General features: G+C 38.1%; 1 protein-coding gene across 3 annotated transcripts in view; it reads left to right on the top strand.

The window, feature by feature from the left end:
• The first annotated feature begins 1,211 nt into the window (after positions 1–1,211).
• Positions 1,212–25,092, top strand: part of Hace1 (HECT domain and ankyrin repeat containing E3 ubiquitin protein ligase 1) — a 63,144-nt gene continuing 39,263 nt past the window's right edge. For 2 of the 3 annotated variants that reach the window (XM_048353761.1, XM_048353762.1), the window contains exons 1-6: positions 1,212–1,574; positions 7,453–7,507; positions 10,468–10,557; positions 11,763–11,867; positions 14,450–14,525; positions 16,617–16,748. In XM_048353761.1, the coding sequence (XP_048209718.1) occupies positions 1,499–1,574; positions 7,453–7,507; positions 10,468–10,557; positions 11,763–11,867; positions 14,450–14,525; positions 16,617–16,748 (534 nt within the window). In that variant the 5' untranslated portion in view covers positions 1,212–1,498. Of the gene's footprint in view, positions 1,575–7,452; positions 7,508–10,467; positions 10,558–11,762; positions 11,868–14,449; positions 14,526–16,616; positions 16,749–25,092 lie in introns of those variants that run through there. The other variant, XM_048353763.1, reaches the window with a different exon arrangement.

Here is a 25,092-nt window from a genome sequence, read left to right on the forward strand (position 1 = left end):
GTCTTCTGGGCTCAAGTAATTTTCCTGTCTCAGCTTCCTGAGAAGCAATGAGGACAATAGGCATATGCTACCAAACCAAGTGTTTAAAACAACTTTCCTGTTTGTCTACCTACCAACCTACCTATCTACCTACCTATCTATCATATATCTCTTGTGGTGGTGCAAACTTAAACTAGGGCCTCGTGTAGGCAAGTGCCGTACCACTGTGCTATGGTCCCAGGCCAGAATCCTGCCTTTCTGAGTTATTTACGCCAAATCATTTTCGGTGGAGCCAGGCTGCAAAGGTTGGGCCTGGCCTACATTGGCTCACAGTCCTTGTCATTCCCCCCAAGCTTTGATGTCTTCTACCTACTTCGAAGACGGGTTTAGGTTTCATCTGAACCAACTGTGTTGTGCATCCTAGGAAGGGCTGCCTTGGGCCTGTAACGCCACTGCCAGGAATGACTGATTTAGTATGGCATTGGCGAGGAACATCCCTGCCAGCCACCACATGGCTCTTTATCCTTTTTTTTTTTTTTTTTTGTAAATCGAAAAAAAGCTGATCTTTAAATTTTTTTCTCTGGGACTTTTTATCACATTGTGCCAAACAAACGTTTGAAGTTGCCGTTCCTATCTTCTGCAAAGTTTCAGCTTGATCCGAAGTGATGGGGGTAAATACAGATGCACAAAGGAGCAAGGTAAGAAGAACACGGGGTCTCTGACCTCAGGAAGTGAATCAGCAGAAGAAACAATTAAGATAGTGTTGTGCACTACAACGAAGGAAGCACGTTATTTTGCTCTAGAATTTGATTTTATTTTCAAATTAGACAGCTGTAAAAGTTAAAACAGTTATTAAAAAAAACAAAACAAAAACAAACTAGGCTGGTGGTGATGGATTTAAGGACAATCGTGCAAGTGACCCATCTGCTTTAGAGAGGAATGTTGAAATAAGAAGACAGCTCCTGTACGACTTTGGAGGGGAGGGAGCCCAAGATCGCCCAGGAATTCGCCTAGCAGCGCAGCTTTCAGACTCAAGTCTGGAGCCCCGAAGTCTTGCGAGGCTGGACCTGGACTCAGGTCGGGCACATACCCGGCGTTGGAACCGCCCCAAGGCTCAAGGTTCCGCCCTCACGTATTAGCTCCGCTCCCAAATCGCGAGGCTCCACCCCTAGCGAGCGGCCCCGCTAGCCTGGAACTACAGCTCCCAGAATGCCACGCGAGGCCTGGAGAGACGCGACGGCCACGTCAGGAAAGGCGCGAGTGAGCAAGGGTTAGGCGGCGGCGGGTGTCCTTTCCTCGGCCTCCCCCATCCCCCTCCCCCTTCCAGTGCGGTCTGTCCTGCAAGCTGTCTGAAACCTGGGACGGACGACTCGGCCCACAGCAGCTGCCCCAGTGCCGAGCGCTGGCGGGGGCCGCGCAGCAGCTGCTCCGCCCCGCGGCCCGGGGCTGGGGCGGGATGTAGAGCGCTGGGCGCGGAGGCCGCGGGCGCGGCGGGGGCACCGCGGAGGCCGCGCCGAGGATGGAGAGGGCGATGGAGCAGCTTAACCGCCTGACGCGCTCGCTGCGCCGCGCGCGCACCGTGGAGTTGCCGGAGGGTGAGCGCCGGTGGGGCGGGGGCCGAGCCGGGTCCCATATCCCCCCCCCCCCCCCGCCGTCACCTCGGATAAACTAACCGAAAGCGGAGGGGACGCTCGCGTTTACTTTCCGGAGCTGGGGGTCTGGGCAGGGACCCCGGGCCGCCCCCTTGCTGCCCCCTCCCCCGCCCCCCCCCCGCCATCACCTCCCCTTACATTGACGGGAGTTTGAGGGAGCGGCCGGGGCCGCCCGGTCGGCGGCTCGGGTTCCTCCCTCCGCCCATGGGGGGCTTTGGCAAAGCTGCGTAAACACCACGCTGTGGCGTCGGAAGACGCTTCGGTGGCGGTCCGTCCTGCGGCAGCCCCGAGGATACGGTGTTGAAGCTGCGGGGTGGGTTTAGGATTGCTTTTTGAAGTGTGTGACAGCAGGTGGGCAGACCAAAGGTTGTGAAACGTCAGGCATTTCCTTAAAGGGTGTGTGTGTGTGTGTGTGTCAGTGTGTGTCACTGTGTGTTTCCGCGCGCCCACACACATTTTTGTATAACTGGCCTGCTTCCCTTCTTTTACCCATTTATCTATGAGACTTAGGTTGAGCGGGCGAGGTAGGAACTGGGGTGCACCGACCAACAGGAACTAAGGCGTGGTCCCTGTAGTTCAAGACTCTTGGTTCAGGAGCGCAGACTCCTAGACAGGCTAGCAGTAAAGGAGATAAGGGGGAAAAAAATAACCCCGACTTGTTATTAGATTCATGAACACAGTTGTCTGAGTGGCAGTTGAACAGCTGGCAGTCATGCCTTTTGGGGTGTGTGTGTGTGTGTGCCCAAGTGAGGGAATAAAAGGGTTATATCTGGTAAATAAGTCTTCCTTTAAAGTAGTTTGTGTTCTTTTCTTTCCTCCTCCCCCCAAAAAAAGCCCCAAACTTTGTATGAATTGATGCTGGGGAGTTTATGGATTATGGAAGCAGGTCTTGGATTTAAAATAATATTGATTTTAGTGACTACACTTGAGCCTCAACATTTTCTCTTAAATTCCTCCTTTGACTCTATTACATAATTGCAGCTCTCACTTTCCTACAGTCAAGTCATTGGTATCAGTTGATGAAGACCTAATATGTAATTTCACTGTACTGCAATTTGTGTCACCTAATTTGAGTCTGGTATTTTTTTCCTTTTTTACATTTTGTGATTTCTCTATCAAAACAGGATCATACTCCAAATGGCCATTTATTTTGAATGTAGAAAACATCAGAACTTCTATACCCACTAAATATGCTTAATGACTATAAGATTTCATACACTGTATACAAGAGAATCTAAGGGTGTGTGTATTGGAATTTGAACTCAGAGCCAGGACATGTTCTTTTAGCTTCCTTGCTCAAGGCTGGTGCTTTACCACTTGAGCCATACCTCTACTTCTGGCTTTTTGCTGGTTAATCAGAGATACAGAATTTTCTGCCCAGGCTGTCTTTGAACTGTGATCCTCAGATCTCATTTCCTGAGTAGCTAGGATTATAGTAGTAAGTGGTGTAAACCATTTACACCGGCCCTAAGTTTTATTTTTCTCACTGATTTTATGACTAGATTTGTATTAAGACTTAATTTTCTCTCTCTTTCCTTAGGGTTAGTTCCTAAAACAATAATAGTATCTAATTATATATCACCATTTTTAAGGCTTTAGACATCAGTTTCCCAACTTCTTGAAAAGATCCACTAGTAGTTTAGTGTATTGGAAACTATAGAGTATTTTAAAATAAAACTTTCTCATTTTGGTAGACAAAACAGGCATGTTGTTTACATTTTCTTTCATTGTAATGAATTGTTCATTCTGTTTAACCTTTGTTCCTAAGTTCTGATGAATTTTTGTTTTTTTTTTTTTGGCTAGTCCTGGGCTTGAACTCAGGGCCTGAGCATTGTCCCTGGCTTCTTTTTGCTCAAGGGTAGCACTCTACCACTTGAGCCACAGCGCCACTTCTGGCTTTTTCTATATATGTGGTGCTAAGGACTCGAACCCAGGGCTTCATGTATGCTAGGCAAGCACCCTACCGCTAGGCCACATTCCCAGCCCTGAATCTTTTTTTAAATAGGTCATGTACAGGACTTTCTCAAAATCTATTGTTAAGCTTGCATTTTAATGCTGAACAGAAGCTCTAAGATCTCTTTAACTTTATGAAATAGCCAACATTTTTTTTTGCCTTGCAAGAATTCAACAGTCAATAAATGTTTAATTAAAATGAAAACAAATTATTAGAGTCTAGATTCAGCTTTTACTCTAAGATTAACTTCATTGCATAGCCTGAAATAATAGATATTTAATTTCCCGATTTGGATGCTTTGTTTCCCTGAGGTGTTGAAAACTTGTGTTTTATTACTAAGTTATTAAGTACAGGCAGGACTAACACAGGAACAGTCATTCAAGATAAAAAGAAAAGTTAATCAATTTATGCACATGGATTCTTAGTGGATTTTAAGAATGACATGTATTATTCACATGTGGAAGGCATTATTATATTTACAATGAAGATAGTTTAGTAAAATAGAATTTGAGACCATTTAAGCATATGTTTGAATGATGATTAGAATTATCAGCTTTAAAAAATTATCCCGAAAAAATAAAAATTGCCCTTCTCCTCTACCAGCTTGGGTATAATATCGAATGTCTATAATCCAAGCTACTCTGGAAATTAGAATTGTGGTTCAAAACCAGCCCAAACAAAAGGTTAATGAGACCCATCTTTTATTTTTATTTGCTTTATTGTTACTATAAAGATGATGTGCAGAGGGATTACAATGACATGAGTCAGGTAATGAGTACATTTCCTTTTTTTTTAATTTTGAAAAGTTCATTTATTTTGGCGTTTGCACAATTAGGTTGGAAGAGGGAGCTATCAGGCAGTGATTTGCCTCTTCTGAAGACTCTGGCTCTCCCTTGTCTTCTTATTCTGGATTCCTGGAAGATACATTTCTTTTCTTTTTTTTTTTTTTTTTTTGGTTGGGGGGCTTGAACTCTGGGCCTGGGTGTTGTCCCTGACCTCTTCAGCTCAAGGCTAGTGCTCTACCACTTGAACCACAGCACCACTTCCTGTTTTCTGGTGGTTAATTGGAGATAAGAGTCTCATGGACTTTACTGCCCTGGCTGGCCTTGAACCGAGATCCTGAGATCTCAGCCTCCTGAGTAGCTAGGATTACAGGCGTGAGCCACTGGTGCCCAGCTCTTTTTTTATTTTTAAATTTAATTTAATTTTATTGTAAAGGTAAGGTACAGAAGGTTTACAGTTAAAAATGTAAGGTAATGAGTATATTTCTAGTCAAACATTGTTACCCCCTCCCTTGTTTTTCTTCTTCAGGCAGTATCTTCCCTCACCTTCTATAATTCTTCAGTCCTTTTTTTTTTGGCCAGTTCTGGGGTTTGAACTCAGGGCCTGAGCACTGTTCCTGGCTTCTTCTTTTTTTTTTTTGCTGAAGGCTCACGTTCTACCATTTTGGCAAAAGTGTCAATTCCAGCTTGTTCTCTGTATGTGGTGCTGAGGAGTCCAACTCTGGGCCTGGGTACTGTCCCTGAGCTCTTCAGCTCAAGGCTATTCTGTTTCTTGAGCCACAGTGCCACTTCCAGTTGTCTGGTGGTTAATTGGAGATGAGTCTCACATACTTGCCTTAAGAGTCTCACATACTTGCCTTCCCAGGCTGGCTGGCTTTTGAATCAAGATCCTCAGATCTCAGCCTCCTGAGTAGCTAGGATTACAGGTGTGAGCCACCAGCACCTGGCAGATACTTTCTCGATTTGGTAAACCAAACACATTTTTGGCAAGTCTATAAGAATGGTATGTCTTTCTCCACAGATATTAGAGTTACATGTTATATAAATTATTTCTAATAGTGTTACAGAGTAGAATCTGCTGAATTCTTTACTACAAATGTATTATTTTTCTATTGCAATTAATATTTTTGGGATATATTTTGATTGTATGCGAATGTTGTTTTTCTCAATCTTTAACCCATTTTAGCATCAGCATTTTAAAGGGAAAAATTAGGTCTGTCAAAGTTACTTCTATGTAAATAATGTCTTAAGGAACATAAGCTTTCAAAGTGACATGAGAATGACCATTAATAGACCATAACGATAAATACAAAATACTGGTTAAGAGTGCATAAGTATACTATGTCATCATAATTGTGGATTTTTAACTTTTGGGTCATATTTCTCTGAATTTATAAAAGATTAAAGTATATATCTGATGTAAAGTGATAAGTGAAAAATTGAGGGTTAGATGTTTCATAAATGCATCTATAAAATATAAGAAGCAAGTACCTACATAAGGTTTTAACTATTTAAGGGTTTAACTAACATTCATATCTTCAGTATTCTTAACACTTACCATTCCCCCAAACTATTGCATATGTATGATAAAATTTGATGTCTAGAAAAATACCCCTTTGGAAATAAATTTTCACATGTAAAAAGTACAGAAAGCATTATGGAATTATAACCCCTTTGCACAACTACTTTATAATTACAATAAAAAGCAGTACAGAAAACATGTCCAGTTTTCTCTTTGAATTCGGTAGAAAAGCTCTTTTTGTGATGATGTAAAAGGGATAAGCAGAAGTTCTGTAATGTTTGGAATTTTGCATCATCTCTGTTATTCTGCACTGTTCCTTTTTTCCACCTTCTCTCACTTCTTATATAGAGTTAAAAAAAAGAAAAACTAAGCTGTATGCTCATAACGCATACCTGTAATCCTCTTGACTTAGAAGGTCTGAGATCTAAGGATTGCACTTTGAAGCCAGCTCAGGCAAGAAACTCCTTGAAACTCTTTTTTTTTTAAGTTTTTATTATAAAACTGATGTACAGAGAGGTTACAGTTTCATACGTTAGGCATTGGATACATTTCTTGTACTGTTTGTTACCTTGTCCCTCATACCCCCCTGCCCCCTCCCCCTTTCCCCCCCTGAGGTGTTCAGTTCACTTACACCAAACAGTTTTGCAAGTATTGCTTTTGTTGTTGTTTCTCTTATTTTACCCTTTGTATCTCAATTTTGGTATTCCCTTTGAATTTCCTAATTCTAATACCAGTACACACTGTTTCCCATACACTCAGATAAGATTACAGAGATAGTGTAGATACAATCACAAGAAGGTGATACACGAACATCATCAACAGTAGAAACTACAGATACGCATGGGATGTTGAAAGTAGTTACAACTGTGATATAACAATCATTTCCATAAAATGGAGTTCATTTCACTTGGCATCATCTTATGTGATAGCTATTGGGCTCTTGTCATCCTCTGCTGTATTGCCCCATTTGTAAGGAAATGGAAGGACTTGGAAAAATTATACTAAGTGAAGTGAGCCAGACCCAAAGAAACATGGACTCTATGGTCTCCCTTATTGGGAATAATTAGCACAGGTCTAGGCAAGTCACAGCAGAGGATGACAAGAGTCCTCGAAACTCTTATCTCCAGTTAATCACCAGAAAACTGGAAGTGGAGCTGTGGCTCAAAGTGGTAGAGCACTAGCTTTGAGGGGAAAGACTCTGGGACCTGTTCAGTTCTTTAGTTAAAGCCCCACAATGGACAAAAAAGCCAAAACCTAACAAACGACCCCTGAAATACCACCTTGGAAAAAAATAGGAGATAAATTGTAGATCCTTAGTATCCATACGTGGCTGGTTCCAAGGAGTTCTCAGTTGAAAACCCACAAATGCTCAGTATGCATAGAGTTTTAAAACAATGGATCAAAAGAGGAGACTGGCTTGCACCTTCACTGAATCAACTGAATTTTGTAATGTGTGTGTGGGATTTTTTATTTTATTATGTTTGGTCAACCCAGAGTAATAAACCTGTGAATAAGGTGAACTTACAATAATTCTTTGTCTGTTTTTTTTCTTTCTAAACTCAGATAATGAAACTGCTGTTTACACATTAATGCCAATGGTTATGGCTGATCAGCACAGGTGAGTGATTCATAAATTTATAATTTTTGAGAAATATAAGCTCTAAATATTATACGTATATATACACATACAGACCCACAGTTTAGACATACTGTCTTGAGGGCCGATTATTTATTTTTATTATCAAATTGAATTATAGAGCGGTTACAGTTTCATACATTAGGCATTGGATACATTTCTTGTACATTCTGTTTGTTACCTCGTCCCTCATTACCCCTCCCCCCTCTCCCTTTCCCTCCCCCCCCCCACCATGAGTTGTTCAGTTGTTCAGTTCATTTTCACCAAACAGTTTGTAAGTATTGGTTTTGTAGTTGTTTGTCTTTTTTTATCCTGTGTCTCTCGATTTTGGTATTCCCTTCCAATTTCCTAGTTCTAATACCAGTATACACGGTTTCCAATATACTCAGATAAAATACAGAGATAGTGTAGGTACAACCACAGGAAGGTGGTACAAGAAGATCATCAATAATAGAGGCTACAGTTACATATGGCACATTGAAAGTAGTTATAACTGTGATATAACAATCGTTTCCATAGCATGGAGTTCATTTCACTTAGCATTATCTTATGTGATCATAAGGGTATAGCTATTGGGCTCCTGTGATCCTCTGCTGTGACTTGCCTAAACCTGTACTAATTATTCCCTATAAGGGAGACCATAGAGTCCATGTTTCTTTGGGTCTGGCTCACTTCACTTAGTATAACTTTTTCCAAGTTCTTCCATTTCCTTACAAATGGGGCAATGTCATTCTTTCTGATAGAGGCATAAAATTCCATTGTGTATATGTACCACATTTTCCTGATCCATTCGTCTACTGAGGGGCATCTGGGTTGGTTCCAGATTCTAGCTATGACAAATTGTGCTGCGATGAACATTGTTGTGTTAGTGGGTTTAGTGTGATTATGTTTGTGGTCTTTTGGATAGATACCCAAAAGTGGTGTTGCTGGGTCATAGGGGAGTTCTATGTTTAGCCTTCTGAGGAATCTCCATATTGCTTGCCAGAGTGGCTGAACCAGTTTACATTCCCACCAACAATGAAGTAGGGTTCCCTTTTGGCCACATCCCCTCCAACAGTTGTTATTGTTAGTTTTCTTGATATAGGACATTCTTACTGGGGTGAGATGGAATCTCAATGCTGTTTTGATTTGCATTTCTTTTATGGCCAGTGATGTAGAGCACTTTTTCATATATCTCTTGGCCATTCTCATTTCCTCGTCAGAGAAGTCTCTTTTTAAGTTCTAGCCCACTTGATGAGGGGGCTATTGGTTCTTTGCGGTTTTGTTTTGGATGAAGGTAATTTTTTTAGTTCTACATATATTTTAGATATGAGGCCTTTGTTGAATGGCCGGTAAAGATCTTCTCCCAATCTGTGGGCTTTCTGTTTATCTTGTGAGCTATGTCCTTTGTTGAGTGCTGATTTATTTAACTTCTCTATTATAATTTATTATTGTGAAATAAGAAACAAGAGTTTTCTAAGATTCATAACTAAGCTGTAAACTTTTATGGAAAGGGATTTCTTTAATGAAGGTTTAGAATTTAAAGGTTTTGGTTGGTTGCTGAGAGAAAAAATATTGTAAGGATCTCTTAAAAATTACTACTAATACTCGTAGCAAGAGATTGGGGCAGAGGAGCTTTCCTCATGTGCTTCTACTTTGATGTTCTTTTTATTAATGTAGTGTGTATACCATTTTTAAGGGAATATATAAATGGTTATCTGGCTATGAAGGGATTGTAACACAGGAGTCAGTTCTCAGTGATTACTCACTGGGTAGTTTGGTATACATAAAAAGAAAAAAAATGAAGAGAAACTGTTTTGGTAAATAATTTTGAATGCTATTTTTTTGCTTTGAATTCCTGTCTGGTATAATTAAAAACTGTTTTTAAGCCAGGTACATGGTGGCACACTCCTATAATCCCAGCTACTTAGATGACAGATCTAGAGGACTGAAGTTCAAAGGCAGACTGGGCAGCAAAGTACATGAGACTCCATATCCAAAATAGCCAGCAAAAACAAAAAAAAAAAAGAGCTGGCTGTAGGCATGGCTTAAATTATAGAGTGCCAGCTGAGCAGTGCTCTGAGTTTAAGCCCTAATACCAGCAAAACAAACAAGTTTTTGTCTGACTAACTTAATTTGGATAATATTAATATAGATGGGCTCACTTTTGGAAAAGGAAGCAGCCAAGTATATTTCCTTTGCTCCTCAAGCACCTATAGAGAACTGAAGTAACTTACATTTAAGTGCTCTCAGAACAAGTAACATAGTACTGTTTGAGTGGCAGATCAGGAAGCCTTTTCAGTTCAGCTTTATTGGTCGAGGCAGTTTTATTTATTTTTATTATTACTGTTAGAGGTATATGGTTTTAAATTTAAATTAGGGCTTCGTGCTTGTTTAGTCAGGTGTTCTGCTGCAGAGCCATATCTCTAGTCCTTTCTGCTCTGGTTATTTTTGAATAGGGTCTTTTTGCCTACACTACACTGGACTGTAATCCTGCTATTTGTGTTTTCTGCCATAATTGGAATGACGTGTGTACCACCATACCCAGCTTCTTCTATTGACATGGGGTGAGGGAGGTGGCTTATGAACATCTTTAAAAAATCTAGGTGGCTTCCTGTCATAGTCCTCCTGACTAGGGTAGCTAGAATTATAGGTGTGAGACATTAGTGCCTTATGGTTCTATTTTTATTTTTTAGACAGTAGTCCACAGGCTGGCTTCAAACTTGAGATCTTCTGCCTTAATCTTTCCAGTGCAGAGATTTACAGGTGTGTGCCATTATTTCTGGCTGTTGGAGTTTGGATGATATTTTGCTGACTAATATGCCTTGATTTTTGGCTGATAAGGACAGGATCATTAAATAATTAGTAAGAGTATCTAAGGGACCTGTTAACTTGATGTATTATGTTTTCAAACACCTATTTTTTAAATATATTGATTGATTTTAATTTTTTGAGTTTTATAGATCTGTTTCTGAACTACTATCAAATTCAAAATTTGATGTCAATTATGCATTTGGACGTGTGAAAAGAAGCTTGCTTCACATTGCAGCAAAGTAAGACTAAAACTGTTTTGGGCTAAACTTTGGTCTCTAGAGTACAACATAAGCTTTGAATCCATGTGGTCTCATAGTGTGGGGAGAGATGAGGATGGTAGTTCTTTATCCTATAGGGCATAGTGTGCTATGTGTTGTGTCTCTGGGTAAATAGTTAATTTTGGATTGAACTTAGGTTTCGTATTCCTTTTATCTCTGCTAGTTCTATATTAGTTGTATGTAATGTGTGGATTTACCAAATTGTCCTTTTATCCTAGAAATATACAGAATAAAAGGGATATGCTAAACTCCATGTGAAGTCATTGGCTTTGTGTTATTTACTTATGCAGGAGTATGATTTATTTTTAATCCATGGTCTTCTACTTGTATAAGATATTAATTAACATCTCCTTTCCAGGATTTAGGGCAAGTGTCTTGAAATTGATTACTTGTGATACTCTTAGCTTCTGGAAAGCTAATTTCCTCTGTTTTATTTCAATTGAATTTGTCAAAGACTTCATAGCTTTCATAATACAGTGTACCATTTTGAAAATAGAGGATATTTACTATTTATGACAGAAGTTAATGCCAGTGGTTCACACCTGTAATTCTAGCTACTCTCAGGAGGCTGAGATTTGAGGATTGCAGTTAAAAGCTGGCTTAGGCAGAAAAGTCTGTGACTCTTTTTCTCCCATTAACTATCAAAAAACAGAAGAGGAGCTATGGCTCAAGTGGTAGAATGGTAGCTTTGAGCAAAGTAGAAGCTCAGGGACAGTGCCCAGGTTCTGAGTTCAAGTCCTAGAACCAGCACAATAAAAACATGTGTATATATAGATCTTAAAAATATAGTGTTTAGGTACAGGTGTTTCATGCTTGTAATCCTAGTTACTCAGGAGGCTGAGATCTGAGGATTGTGGTTTGAAATCAGCTTGGGCACAAAAGTACGTGAGACCTTTATCTCCAATTAACCACCAAACAGTTGAAAGTATAGCTGTGGATCAAGTGGTAGAGCACTAGCTAGCCCTAAGCACAAAACTCAGGGACAGCACAAAGGCCCTGAGTTCAAGATCTAGAATCAGAACACTTGCGTGTGTGTGCGCGCGTGGGTATATACACACCCACACACACATACACACACACTCAGAAAATGTTGGTTTTTAATTGGTTTAAGATTTGGCAAGAGTAGCTGTTGATTGTATCTGAACTTTGTTTAAATATTGTTTTAGTTGTGGATCGGTGGAATGCTTAGTTCTTCTGTTAAAGAAAGGAGCGGATCCTAACTATCAAGACATATCAGGCTGTACTCCCCTCCATTTGGCAGCTAGAAATGGGTAAATCTTATTCTGCTTAAGTAACCATTGTATTATCAGTTGTATTGACTTAATATATTTGAGCAAGTTTACCTGGATTTGATGACTTATCCACTCCCCAAATATTTGCTTTGGGAAAAGTTAAAAAATGATCTGTGTATTTAAAATCTCTTATATAAATGTACTTTTAAAACTAGATACAGGGCTGGGGATATAGCCTAGTGGCAAGAGTGCCTGCCTCGGATACACGAGGCCCTAGGTTCGATTCCCCAGCACCACATATACAGAAAACGGCCAGAAGCGGCGCTGTGGCTCAAGTGGCAGAGTGCTAGCCTTGAGCGGGAAGAAGCCAGGGACAGTGCTCAGGCCCTGAGTCCAAGGCCCAGGACTGGCCAAAAAAAAAACTAGATACAACTCATTTCATAAATAACCATTATTTTATGATTCATAGTTGCATATTTAAGTATTATATGTTTTTATTCTTGAAGGTATATTTATGTAAGTTCATTGCTTGTATTATAATGACATTTTCTGCAAAGTGTAATTTTTACTTCTGTTTTTAGGTTTTATTTGGGTAATCTTTTTTGCTAAAAACAGAAGATTTTGGGGGAAGGGAACATTACATATTACTGCTTTTTTCAGTAGTCCTACCCTGAATGTTATTGGATCTATTTTCTTGTTTAGTTCTCATTTAACTGTTTCAGAACTAGGCCAGTTCATGTCAGCTTCTGATTAGGTTTTAGAAATCTACCTGCTTATATAGAAACAGACAAATACAAATGCATTTAAAAATATTCATTTTCATATTATTATCTATGTGCTTATTATGCTTACTCAGAATTTATTTCTAAGGTTTTCATAACAATATGTTGGATAAAAATTTGGTAAATATTTGAAATTAAAGGTTTATTCAGAGCTTTATTTTTTTTTCATTTCTTTGATTATAATGCTGCTTTCAAATGTTTAATTTGTTTTCAGGTCCCCAAACCAAAGTGAAATAAGTGATTTGTTCCCTTTTCTTTTAAAAATGTTTATATGAGGGCCAGGTGTGTTGCACATGCCTATAATGTCAGCTATGTATGAGGCATAAGTAGGTGGATAATAGTTTGAGGCTGGTCTAGGCAAAAACACATGACCCTATTTAAAAATTAAGTAAAGCAAAAAGGGTAGAAGTATGACTCAGGGCTGGGGGGAGGGAGGGCACATGGGGAGGAACTACCCAGAAAGTGAAAGAGCCAGACAAATGAAAACGGAGATTTAATCATACATATATATGCTATACATTAAACTTTTTACCCAGATTACAAATCTCATTTCATGGTTTATATTTACTCAGTCATTTCAGACCAAATGTCTCATATTTGATTGCCATGTGAAGAATACTGGTAGATAATAAACCATCAGAGGAGTCTGAGGTTTCATTTAGGTAACAGGAATTGAAAGATACATATTGAATGGATATAGTTAGGAATCAGGCGAAAGGAAATTGCTAGTAAGATGAGGTGGGTAGAGAATTCAAAATTGGCAGAACAGTAAATTATAGCATTTTATTGTTAAAAAAAAGAAGTGGGAAGAGGACTTACTTGAATAGATATTTCTCCAAAGATTCAAATGATACTATAAGCATATAAGATAGATGTTCACTATAATGATTAGGGACATACAAACTACTTTGAGATAACTTGGCCTCATTAGAATGACTGGTATAAAAAAGAAAATAACAAATATTGGCTAGAATATGGAGAAATTAGAATGTTTGTGCACTTGATGAGAATGTCAAATGATGTAGAGATAATATGATAGTCTTTAAAAATTCAAAATGGAATTACTGTGTGACCTATAAATTCCACTTTTGTGGTATGGGCCCAAAAGAATAGAAAACAGAGTCTCAGATAAATACATACCAATCTACCCAGGAGCATTGTTTATAATAACTAAGATGGATTCACCTAAATGTCCATCAGTTGATGAATGGTAAGCAAAATGAGGTATTTGCTTATGATGGAATATTATTCAGCCTTAAAAAGAAGAGATTTCTGCTTTATACTGCAACAAGATGGACTTAGGAGATTTTATGCTGAGTAGAAGACCACAAAATGTATGCTTTGGAATGGTTCAGGTGGATTTTTTATGTATATTTTGTCACTTAATAGAAAAAGGCTTATACAGGGATGCATGTGTATGCATTTTATTAATTTCTGGTAATGTTTTTATAACTAATCTTAGTATTATCTTAAATATTTTGCAATTAAGAATATTAGGTGTAACACTGATATTTTGCTATATCCATTCCTCACTCACTAGACTTGGAGTTTCTTCTGTTTCTAATGAAAATTACAGTTCTCTTTATTTAGCCAAACTAGAAATGTCTGCAATTTGAATGATGAATTTTTCCAAGTGACATGGTAAATCTGATGTATGCCATCTTTTCTGTTACCTTTGGGTCATAAATACAGTTTTTATTTTGTTTCAGGTAGTGTTACATACTGTGGATATAAATTGCAAATACAGATATTATGATACCCTCAATTAATGCTGATTGTATTTTGCTTTGTGTGATGTACTAGTACCAGTCATCTATGCCTGTGTCTTTTGTTTTTCAGACAGAAGAAATGCATGAGTAAATTACTAGAATACAGTGCTGATGTCAACATTTGTAATAATGAAGGCCTTACAGCAGTAAGCTATTAATTTTATCTGAGATTTTATTTTTTTAAATTTTTTATTGTTTGGCCAGTCCTGGGGCTTGGACTCAGGGCCTGAGCACTGTCCCTGGCTTCTTTTTTGCTCAAGGCTAGCACTCTGCCACTTGAGCCACAGTGTCACTTCTGGCCTTTTTCTGTATATGTGGTGCTGGGGAATCGAACCCAGGGCCTCATGTACACAAGGCAAGCACTCTTGCCACTAGGCCTTATCCCCAGCCCCTATCTGAGATTTTTAATACATACTTTTAAAAGTAATTTTGAATATGATGGTAATGCAAAGTATAGTACAAGTTACTTATTCTCTAATGAAGAAGGTTCAGAATACTTGTTTTTTGTTTCTTTTCTTGCCAGTCCTGGGGCTTGAACTCAGGGCCTGAGCACTGACTGTCCCTGGCTTCTTTTTGCTCAAGGCTAGCACTCTGCCACTTGAGCCACAGAGCCACTTCTGGCCATTTTCTATATATGTGGTGCCGGGGAATTGAACCCTGGGCTTCATGTATACGAGGCAAACACTCTTGTCACTAGGCCATATTCCCATCCCCGGTTCAGAATACTTTAAGGTATAGTTTTCATTTATGTGAAATGAAATGAAACATAGTGAATATAGTTTACTGTGTTTATCCCATCTCTTTTTCAGATTTTCACTTAATTTTGAAGACATTTTTTCCTAGCTTTTGTCACTGATTTTCAAGGGACCTCTTAGGTTTCTGTCATAGTGTGTTATTAGTTTATTTTAAGTGAGCCATTATTTATTGTCTTTTTCAGGACTTTTAATAGGTTTATTGTAGGAGAACTATGGTTAGGTAGAGAAGAAAAGAAAGTAACAGGGAATGAGAAAACTCAGAGATAATTAGCATTAGCATTTTGATCCATATTTTTTTAAGACTCGTTACTCATTTTGTTCTTACTATTTTCTTTACAGAAATAACCGTAGTTGGTTGTGGGGATTGAACTCAGGGTTTGGACATGGAACTTTTTTGGCTCAAGGCTAGCTAGTTCTGTTCCCTTAGCCAATTCCTGTTTTCTGGTGGTTAATTGGAGCCTGGCTCAATAACTATATTTTTAGTCCACATACATGTTATAAGGTGGTGGTAAGGAATATTGCTGTAGGGATTATTGACTTCTTAAAATTTTAACTAAATTGTCATTGTTTAATGGAGCATTATTTTAGGAATAGAGATACTAGATTTATCTGGTTATTGAGCAGTTATTTTCATGTCAAGGCAGAAATCATGCTTTTATCTATTAAATTGAATTTAACATTCCTTAGATAGTACTTGTAGATTTTTTTTTTTTTTTTTTTGCCAGTCCTGGGGCTTGAACTCCGTGCTTGGGCTCAAGGCTAGTGTTCTACTTCTTGAGCCATAGTGCCCCTTCTGGTTTTCTGGTGGTTAATTGGAGGTAGAATATAACTAGCAGAGGACTTTTAGGCCTGGGCTGGCTTCTGGCTTTGAACCATGATCCTCACATCTCAGCCTCCTGAGTGGCTAGGATTATAGAGGTGAACAGTACTGTGTTAATCACTTATTGATTTAGTGTGCTTCTAGGAAAGAAGTAGACACCTTTTCTCTAGAGGTAAACTTGCTTAAGAGTCCAGGATCATCTAAGAAGCAGAGTATTTATCTTCAGTGTATGAGACTTTCTATTTTGACTTTTTAGTTTTATAATCCATAATAGTATATCTATATCTTTATGCTTGTATTATTATTTTTTTTTTTGGCCAGTCCTGGGCCTTGGACTCAGGGCCTGAGCACTGTCCCTGGCTTCTTTTTGCTCAAGGCTAGCACTCTGCCACCTGAGCCACAGCGCCCCTTCTGGCCGCTTCTGATGCTGGGGAATCGAACCTAGAGCTTGATGTGTAGGAGGCAAGCACTCTTGCCACTAGGCCATATTCCTAGCCCCGATGCTTGTATTTTTTGTATATAAAATAGGGACAAACTTACTAGGCTTAAAATATTTTTAGTTTGAATATCATGCTCAGTTGAAAAAGAATAGCATTATTTACCTTCAAGCTTTTTTCTATGAACACTCTTTCACAAACGTTAATGACTGAATGGCTTCACAGATACACTGGCTGGCTGTGAATGGACGAACAGAACTACTCCATGACCTTGTGCAGCACGTCAGTGATGTTGATGTTGAAGATGCAATGGGGCAGACCGCGCTGCATGTGGCCTGCCAAAATGGTCACAAGACAGTAAGTTCAGCCACAAAAATAAATCACATTGCATGAGCTTTTTTTTTTTTTTTTTTTGGCCAGTCCTGGGGCTTGGACTCAGGGCCTGAGCAGTGTCCCTGGCTTCTTTTTGCTCAAGGCTAGCACTCTGCCACTTGAGCCACAGCGCCACTTCTGGCCATTTTCTGTATATGTGGTGCTGGGGAATTGAACCCGGGGCCTCATGTATATGAGGCAGGCACTCTTGCCACTAGGCCATATCCCCAGCCCCCTTTCTTTTTTTTTTTTTTTTAAACACTTTGAATTCATGAAATTTGTCACTATACATACAGGGGAAGCACAAATATTATTTTCTGTACTGCATAGATGATATACATAATAGCTAGTTAATATATCCCCTATGGACAGAGGGAATAGAAAATAGTGCTTTTAACTCTACTCAAAAAATTTGTAATTTGGATCCTAGTTTTATTTTTTGTTCATAGGTTTTTCATATAGATTTTAGTAGTTGAATATACTACTAGGGCAAGAGAGGGAGGAGAGAGAAGAGACCTTATCAGAAAAATAAGGCTAAAAGTAGAAAAATAATGCAGGGCTAGAAAGTGTGGTTCAAATGATAGAACACTTGCCTAGTAAGCACAACACCCTGAATTTGAAACCAAGTACTAGCAAAATTTAAACATAATTACATCTGTTATCAAAATATCAAATATAGGGAAGAAATCTAGAATATATACAGGCTGAGAAATTACAGAAATTCTCAGGTAAATTTTTATTTGTGTGTGTGTGTGTGTGTGTGTGTGTCTTGGGGCTTGAACTCAGGGCCTGGGCACTATTCCTGAGCTTCTTTTGCTCAAGGCTAGCACTTTACCACTTGAGCCATCGTTCCATTTCCAGCTTTTTCTGAGATAAGAGTCTCACAGACGTTCCTGATGGGGCTAGCTTTGAACCATGATCTTTAGATTTCAGCCTTCTGAGTAGCTAGGATTACAGGCATGAGCCACTGGCACCTGGCTCAATGTAAATTTACATGCACTATTACATAGCAGAATGAATTTAGATACTCATCTCCCATTTTAAGTAGTTTATTTTGTTGACAGTAAACTTCATATTTCCAAATTTATGAAGATGAATAGGAACCTTCTTAAGCAGTATAAAGTTACTTGGGTTGATTTATGCTCCTGAAAATAAAAAGCAATGGTTTGACAATGGTATATCAGCTGAAATTATAGACTGGTTAGGAACAGTGCTTATTCTTTAGTTCTCTTACTATCTTTAGCCCACTTCCAAGCTTCTCACCAGGGAGTTACCAGCTAGCCATGTATATTTAATTAAAAATGTCTGCATTCATTTTTGAGGCACAAAGGTATTTTGACTAAATATCCATAACTATCTTTATATTCAAAGTAGTTTTATTTCAGTGCTAGATTTTTAAAAAAATAAAATTTAGAGCTTCTGGGAAATGTGACCACAAATAAAAAGTCTTATCACTGTTATTTTTTCCTAATACAACCGGATAATGTTTTCTGGTAGACACCAGATAAGGGCTCAAAGTCTCAGTAGGTTTTTAGGTGGACAGGTTTCTAATGAAGCTCTGTCTAGTCACTGGTTAATGAGTTAACAATTTTTCTTAATCTATAAGTTATCTGCACATTTCATAAATGATGTCAGCAGAATGATTTAATAAAAATAAAGATGCTTTTGTGGCTTTTTAGTCACATCTTAAGTAATCACATCCAATTTTGATTTTTGCTTAGGGCCTTGTTATTGAATATCTATTCCTTTTTACTTTGTTCAGTGCTATTTTGAGAATTGATATGGATAATGTAGCTTTGTGTTTGGCTTTTCTTGCTTTGCAATTTATCACTATATTGGGCACAGCTGGTCTTAGTCACTGCTTTCAATTAAATGATTTGAGATTGACCCAAACATTTGCTGTGTACATTAGTTTTCCACTCAGGATGCACTTTCATCACTGGAAAAGTTATAAAGTTTGTTGAAAATCTCTTGACGAGTATAAGAAAGTCCCCTTTCTATGATTTCTTTCCTTTTTAGCTTTCTCATTATTTTTTATTCATGAAGGGGAAGGATCCCTAGTCTACCTACTCAGGGACCAGGAGAATGGTATTTTAAGTAGTAATAGTGAAGAAGTCAGATAATTTAAAATTCTGATGAAAAAATGCTTATGTTATATATACAAAGTGTATAGTTACTGAAGTTGTATATGTTACATTAACTTGAAAACCTATTTTTTTAAGTAAAGAAAATATAAATATTTCTATTGTGCCTCGTGTCTTTAAAATATTTAAGCAGTATTTTTCTCTGCATGAGCTTTTATGTGTTGTTGTTTAATTTAGTAAATACTCAAGAGAACATTTTCCTCTGCGATTTTTTTTTTTTTTTGCCAGTCCTGGGCCTTGGATTCAGGGCCTGAGCACTGTCCCTGGCTTCTTCCCGCTCAAGGCTAGCACTCTGCCACTTGAGCCACAGCGCTGCTTCTGGCCGTTTTCTGTATATGTGGTGCTGGGGAATCGAACCTAGAGCCTCGTGTATCCGAGGCAGGCACTCTTGCCACTAGGCCATAACCCCAGCCCTTCTGCGATTTTTATCTTTCATATAGTCATTAGCAATTTTTATAAACTTGGGAACATTTGTCATTTTGTAATACCTTTGAGGACTGCTTACTCTACAGCCTTGATACTATAGTTAAACTTAACCTACCAAGACCAGGTAATAAATATCTAATTGCAATTTTATGTAGTTGTTTATCCTCTCATGATGTTTCATTTCACATCTAAATCATGTATGTGTAGTGTCAGCAAGAAAACAATTTCTTTTTGTGGTTAGACTTTTGCTTTACATTGATATATTGTCACTCTGGATTATCTGGGAATGAGAATCCATTTTGTACCTAACGTATTTAATTAAGGTGATCTAAGAGACACAGGAAGGCTTCCTACCCCAGCATGGCCCAGTAGGACTAGTACAGTATCGGAATAATACAGTGATACTGCAGTGAGTATTAGTAGTCATACAGCTAGTTGTGTTGAGTGGTTCATGCTCTGTGCCCATGATCTAACATACGAAGAACTGACGTTTTCATTTATACTGTGAAGCTTGCTAACTTCATGTTAGTACACCTTATATACCTTCTTTTCTTTGTGCCAGTGCTGAGGCTTGACCTCAGAGCCTGCATGCTGTCCCTTATCTTTTTTTTTTTTTTTCTTTTCCTACTCTTTTTTTTTTTTTTTTTGCCAGTCCTGGGCCTTGGACTCAGGGCCTGAGCACTGTCCCTGGCTTCTTTTTGCTCAAGGCTAGCACTCTGCCACTTGAGCCACAGTGCCACTTCTGGCCATTTTCTGTATATGTGGTGCTGGGGAACCGAACCCAGGGCTTCAAGTATACGAGGCAAGCGCTCTTGCCGCTAGGCCATATCCCCAGCCCTGTCCCTTATCTTTTTTACTTAAGGATAGAGCTCTGCTACTTGAGCCACAGTTCCACTTCTGACTTTTTGAAGTTTACTAGGAATATCCATGGATTGTCCTGCCTAGGCTGGCTTTGAGTCTCGATCCTCAGCTCTCAGCCACCTAAGTACCTAGTATTAAAAGTGTGAACCACTGGTACCCTGGTAAGATACTTTTAAACCTGAGTTAATTTTACTTGCCCCTCTCAAAGAAATGATTGGAGATTAAAAAAGAAAGTATTAGGGTTATCTGTGACTGTCTTGCTACTTCTTCTATTAGGCCATTGGATCAATAATTGATTGACATTTAGTTACCTTTTCCCCTTCTGTTTCAGAGCTTTTTACAAAAAGAAACCAGCAAACAAAAACCTTCTGTTTATTACAATAGTTAATGGCTGCAAGGCAATTTACACTTCATATTCAGATTTATATATACTTATCCTTATTGTAAGAAAAGTGAGATTCTCCTTTCACTTTTATCTAGTGAACCTATTGGAAATGTCCTATTTTTTGTATTTCAGCTATGACAGGACCAGGTGACAACTGATATTGTAATCTTTCTTTATTGCTATGATTTGCTCAGTTTATCCCACTACTTTATTGAGAATAGTAGAAGAATGTGGTAGTCTAATAGCTAAATTGTTTTTATATTATAAGTTCTCCAATATAAATAAAAACATTGAAACATGGTGAAAATGTTTATAGTTTTAAAAATTGTATTACTTTAAAACTAAACTCAAGGTATTTAGGCACTTGATTTTGACTGCTTGATAGTTATTTGGTAAGGAAATTAGTAGGTCATTTTTAATGTAAGTATGTGAATAATGTAGTTTATTTAGCTATGTCAGATTAATCATAATACTATCCAAAAATCTAAATCCAGAAAAAAAGCATTCTTAATGTTCTACAAATAAGATGATGATTTTGAACATAGGCTTAGATTTTACTTGTTTCTACTAGATATATGTGTGTGTTGGGTTGCATGTTTTCAGACTTGTTTGAAATTACATTTTTGCTTACAGAATTCAAGTGACTACTTCTTTTCTCACAGGAGGAATTAAATGAATCATTTATCAAATGCTTATTGGCGTATTACCCATTGTACTTATAAGGTTATTCATATTGTATCTTTATGTAATTTTAACTATATTTTGTATGAATGAATAGTATATATTGTTAATAACTTCAAGTTTTTTTTGTATTGCTAGGTATATCATGCATATAAATAGTATATTTGCTTTTGTCTCTTCTGGACCTTTTGAGGGATGAATGCCTCTTTTCTAAAACATCTATAACAGTAGTGGGCATTGTTACTGCTGTCCATCATATTCTTTGTTTGAGATCATGCAGACATCAAAAGGTGAAAATCCTGATCAAAAGATGTAAATACATAATCCTTTTCTTATAATGATCTAAATGCGAATTGGTCTTATATTTGTAAATTGTATTTGACTACTAGTCTACATTGAAGGAAATTATGTAGCTGATACAACAGTTTTATATAACTTTTTTGTTTGATTGTTTGCTCCTGGGGATTTGAACCTATACACTCAACATTTAAGCTATACTCTTGACCATATAACAATGTTTTTTTTTTAACCTAGAGTTTAGAATTCATATTGGGATATAATTAAGTTCAAGTAGCTATGAATACTGTATCTTAAAATCCTTTATGTCACCAAAAATTTTTAAATAAAATTCTGTCCCTTTCTTGGGGACAGGATCACCAGAGGCAATTAATTTTCAACTTAAAAAAGTGTTTTATTTAGTACACATTTCAAAATAAGAAGCCTCTAGGGCTCCATCTTGATTTATAACATCAGTTTTTGTTAGGATTTATAAGTTGTGATCAGATAATATTGTTTGGATAGTATTCAACTTTGTTGTTTACTGAAGAGTCAAGTGGTGAAGTATAGCAGCAAAAATTTGTTTTTTTTGCCACTTCTGGGGCTTGAACTCAGGGTCTGAGCACTGTTTCTTTTTGCTCAAGGCTAGCACTCTCCCACTTGAGCCACAGCACCACTTCCAGCTTTTCCTCTATATGTGGTGCTGAGAATCGACCCCAGTGCTTCATGCATGCTAGGCAAGAACTCTACCACTAGACTGCATTCCCAGCCCTATAGCAGCATATTTTTGTCTTGATGATTGATGATTGATTTGCTCAGGCATCTTTGTGTGAATCACCAATTCTTCTTTTTGGTTCCTGTAAGTATATTTTCTACAAAGACAAATTTATTAGGTAATTTATCAGTTATTACTTGTCCTTTAAGCCTGAAAATTTCACTATACCTCTCGTGTTCATTTTCTCATATTCAGTTTGAATGTCCATTTTGATTTATTCATTTGTTTATGGGGAGGATGTTCCCTAAAGGTACCCTTTTCTTAAAGGGTGTGTTCATGTTTAAAAAATACTGTTTGGCTATGTATTTGAATGATAACATGAATGTCTAGACTGTTCCACGTTTGAAACAATTTTCTAACAATTTTGAAGACCTATATGTTTTAGAGAGATTCCAGTGTTTCTGGAAGTTTAGTGTCAACCTCCCTTTTCTTTTTCTCTCGATTTTTGTTGATATTAGGAAATTTGCAATTAGAATATTTTATATTGCCATTGTGTTGTCCAAGTTCTTTTAATTTGTTGGACTAGGAACTTGATGAGCTGTTTAATTAAAACTGGAAATTCATGCCTTTAGTTGCTCTGGGTAATTAGTTATTTCTAGGTTCTAATGGGGTTCCCTACTCCTTACTCAGTTTCTGCAGTATATCTCCCTGAATGTAACTCATCTGTTTTCTCCTTATTTGTTTTTTTTTTTCATTCTGTTTTCTCTTTTGTAGAGTTCCCAAATGTTTTTCTCACCTTTTGTTGAATCATTATTTCTCCTATTTTTAATATTTATTCTCTGACTTCCCTCAGATTCTTATTCTTTTTTTTTTTTTTGGCCAGTCCTGGGCCTCGGACTCAGGGCCTGAGCACTGTCCCTGGCTTCCTTTTGCTCAAGGCTAGCACTCTGCCACTTGAGCCACAGTGCCACTTCTGGCCGTTTTCTGTATATGTGGTGCTGGGGAATTGAACCCAGGGCCTCATGTATACGAGGCAAGCTCTCTTGCCACTAGGCCATATCCCTAGCCCTCAGATTCTTATTCTTGGTTCATGGATAAGATAATTAAGATTGTCAACTCTCAACTTCCTGAATAGCTATGATTACAGGGCATGAGACACCAGTGCTTGGCATTCTCTCTGTCTTTGTCTGTCTGTCTGTCTCTCTCCTCTCTCTCTGTGTCTGTCTCTCTGTTTCTCTCTGTCTCTCTGTCTCTCTCTCTGTCTCTGTCTCTTTCTCTCTCTCTCTCTCTCTCTCTCCCCTCCCTTACCTCCCTTCCCTTCTCTGGCTCTCCTTTTTTTTTGAGACAGTCTTCCTGTGCAGCCTATGTTGTCCTTGACTTTGTCATTCTCTTGCCTCTACCTCCGAGGGTCAGATTACAGGCATCTTTCCCCATAGCTGGCATCTTTTTCATTGCGATTTTAGTATATGTGCTGCCCAAGTCGCACAGCTGGCATATTTTCTAGTTTTCTTAGTTCCCTTTATTGACTTCATCTGAGTTTCTTTGTGGGTTATTTATTGCCAGTCCTGGGGCTTGAACTCTGGACCTAAGGACTGTCCCTGGCTTTTTGCTCAAGGCTAGCATTCTATCACTTGAGCCACAGTGCCACTTCTGGCTTTTTCTATATGTGTGGTGCTGAGGAATCAAACCCAGGGCTTCATGTATCTGAGGCAAGTACTCTACCACTAGGCCATGTTCCCAGCCCCAGTTTCTTTGTTTTGATTTAATTTTTTATTGTATTTGTATAGTTGATATACAGAGGGTTACAGTTATATGAATCAGATACAGTCATACAATTCTTTTTGAATCATGTCTCCTCTTCTGTTGCTTTCTCCCAATCTTTCCCTCTTGTTTGATTTAATTTTTGTTTAGATTTGAGACTTCCTTCAGTTGCACTTTAGATATCATTTTTCATCCTACCATTAATACGTAATGGTGAGACATAGAGTTGTTCTTTACTGGAAGCATGATGTGTGGGGACTGTTGATTGCTTGGGTTCACTGTCAACCAAGGTTTCTTCTTGGCTTTGTTGGCATTTTTGACTTGGTAATTCTTTGGTTTTTTTCCTCAGATGGTACATGATGGAACATTCTGTATCATGTCTGGTTACACTGCATTATTTACTCTTAAGTAATTTCCATAGAAGCATGTAATATACTTTGATTTTATATATATATTACTTTGATTATATTTATCCTCTCTGTTGCCCTTTGTCCCCTCCTACCTCTTATCCTTTTCAATTTTTAATGTATTTTATTTCCTGTCATACATGCATAGAATGTACATTGATCATATGCACCTTCCCCCATTACCCTGTTTCCTTTTCTTCCTTCTGGTGGTTCCCTCTCACACAACTTTCCCTTTTACATGTGTGTAGTGTGTACAGCACAATACATACATGTGCTGGTACATGTACACACAAATTACATTTACAATACTACACATGTATAGCACATGTTTATGTACAATATGTACAATGCATCACATATATGTATACATGTATACATATATATATGGATATTTAGCTTTAGATACTTTATTCAGTATCTACCAATATCTCCTGGTATTCTGGTATTGCTGTTTGTCTCCTATTGGGAAAACTTGTCCTTGATTGAACACCAATAGTCTGAACTGGACTGTTTCATTGGATATTCTTACAGTGCCACTGTCTTTAGGATTTTTTTTTTCCATTGTGCCAGAGTCTAGAGAGGAAATGTAAGTTTTTCTACTTGAGTTTCTAAGCTGATTTTTTTTGAGTTTTTGCTGAATTTCTAACCAGGTGAAAAATGGGGCTAGATGTTT

Source organism: Perognathus longimembris, chromosome 9 (assembly GCF_023159225.1).
Source record: "Perognathus longimembris pacificus isolate PPM17 chromosome 9, ASM2315922v1, whole genome shotgun sequence".
In the NCBI taxonomy this organism is placed as follows: Eukaryota; Metazoa; Chordata; class Mammalia; order Rodentia; family Heteromyidae; genus Perognathus; species Perognathus longimembris.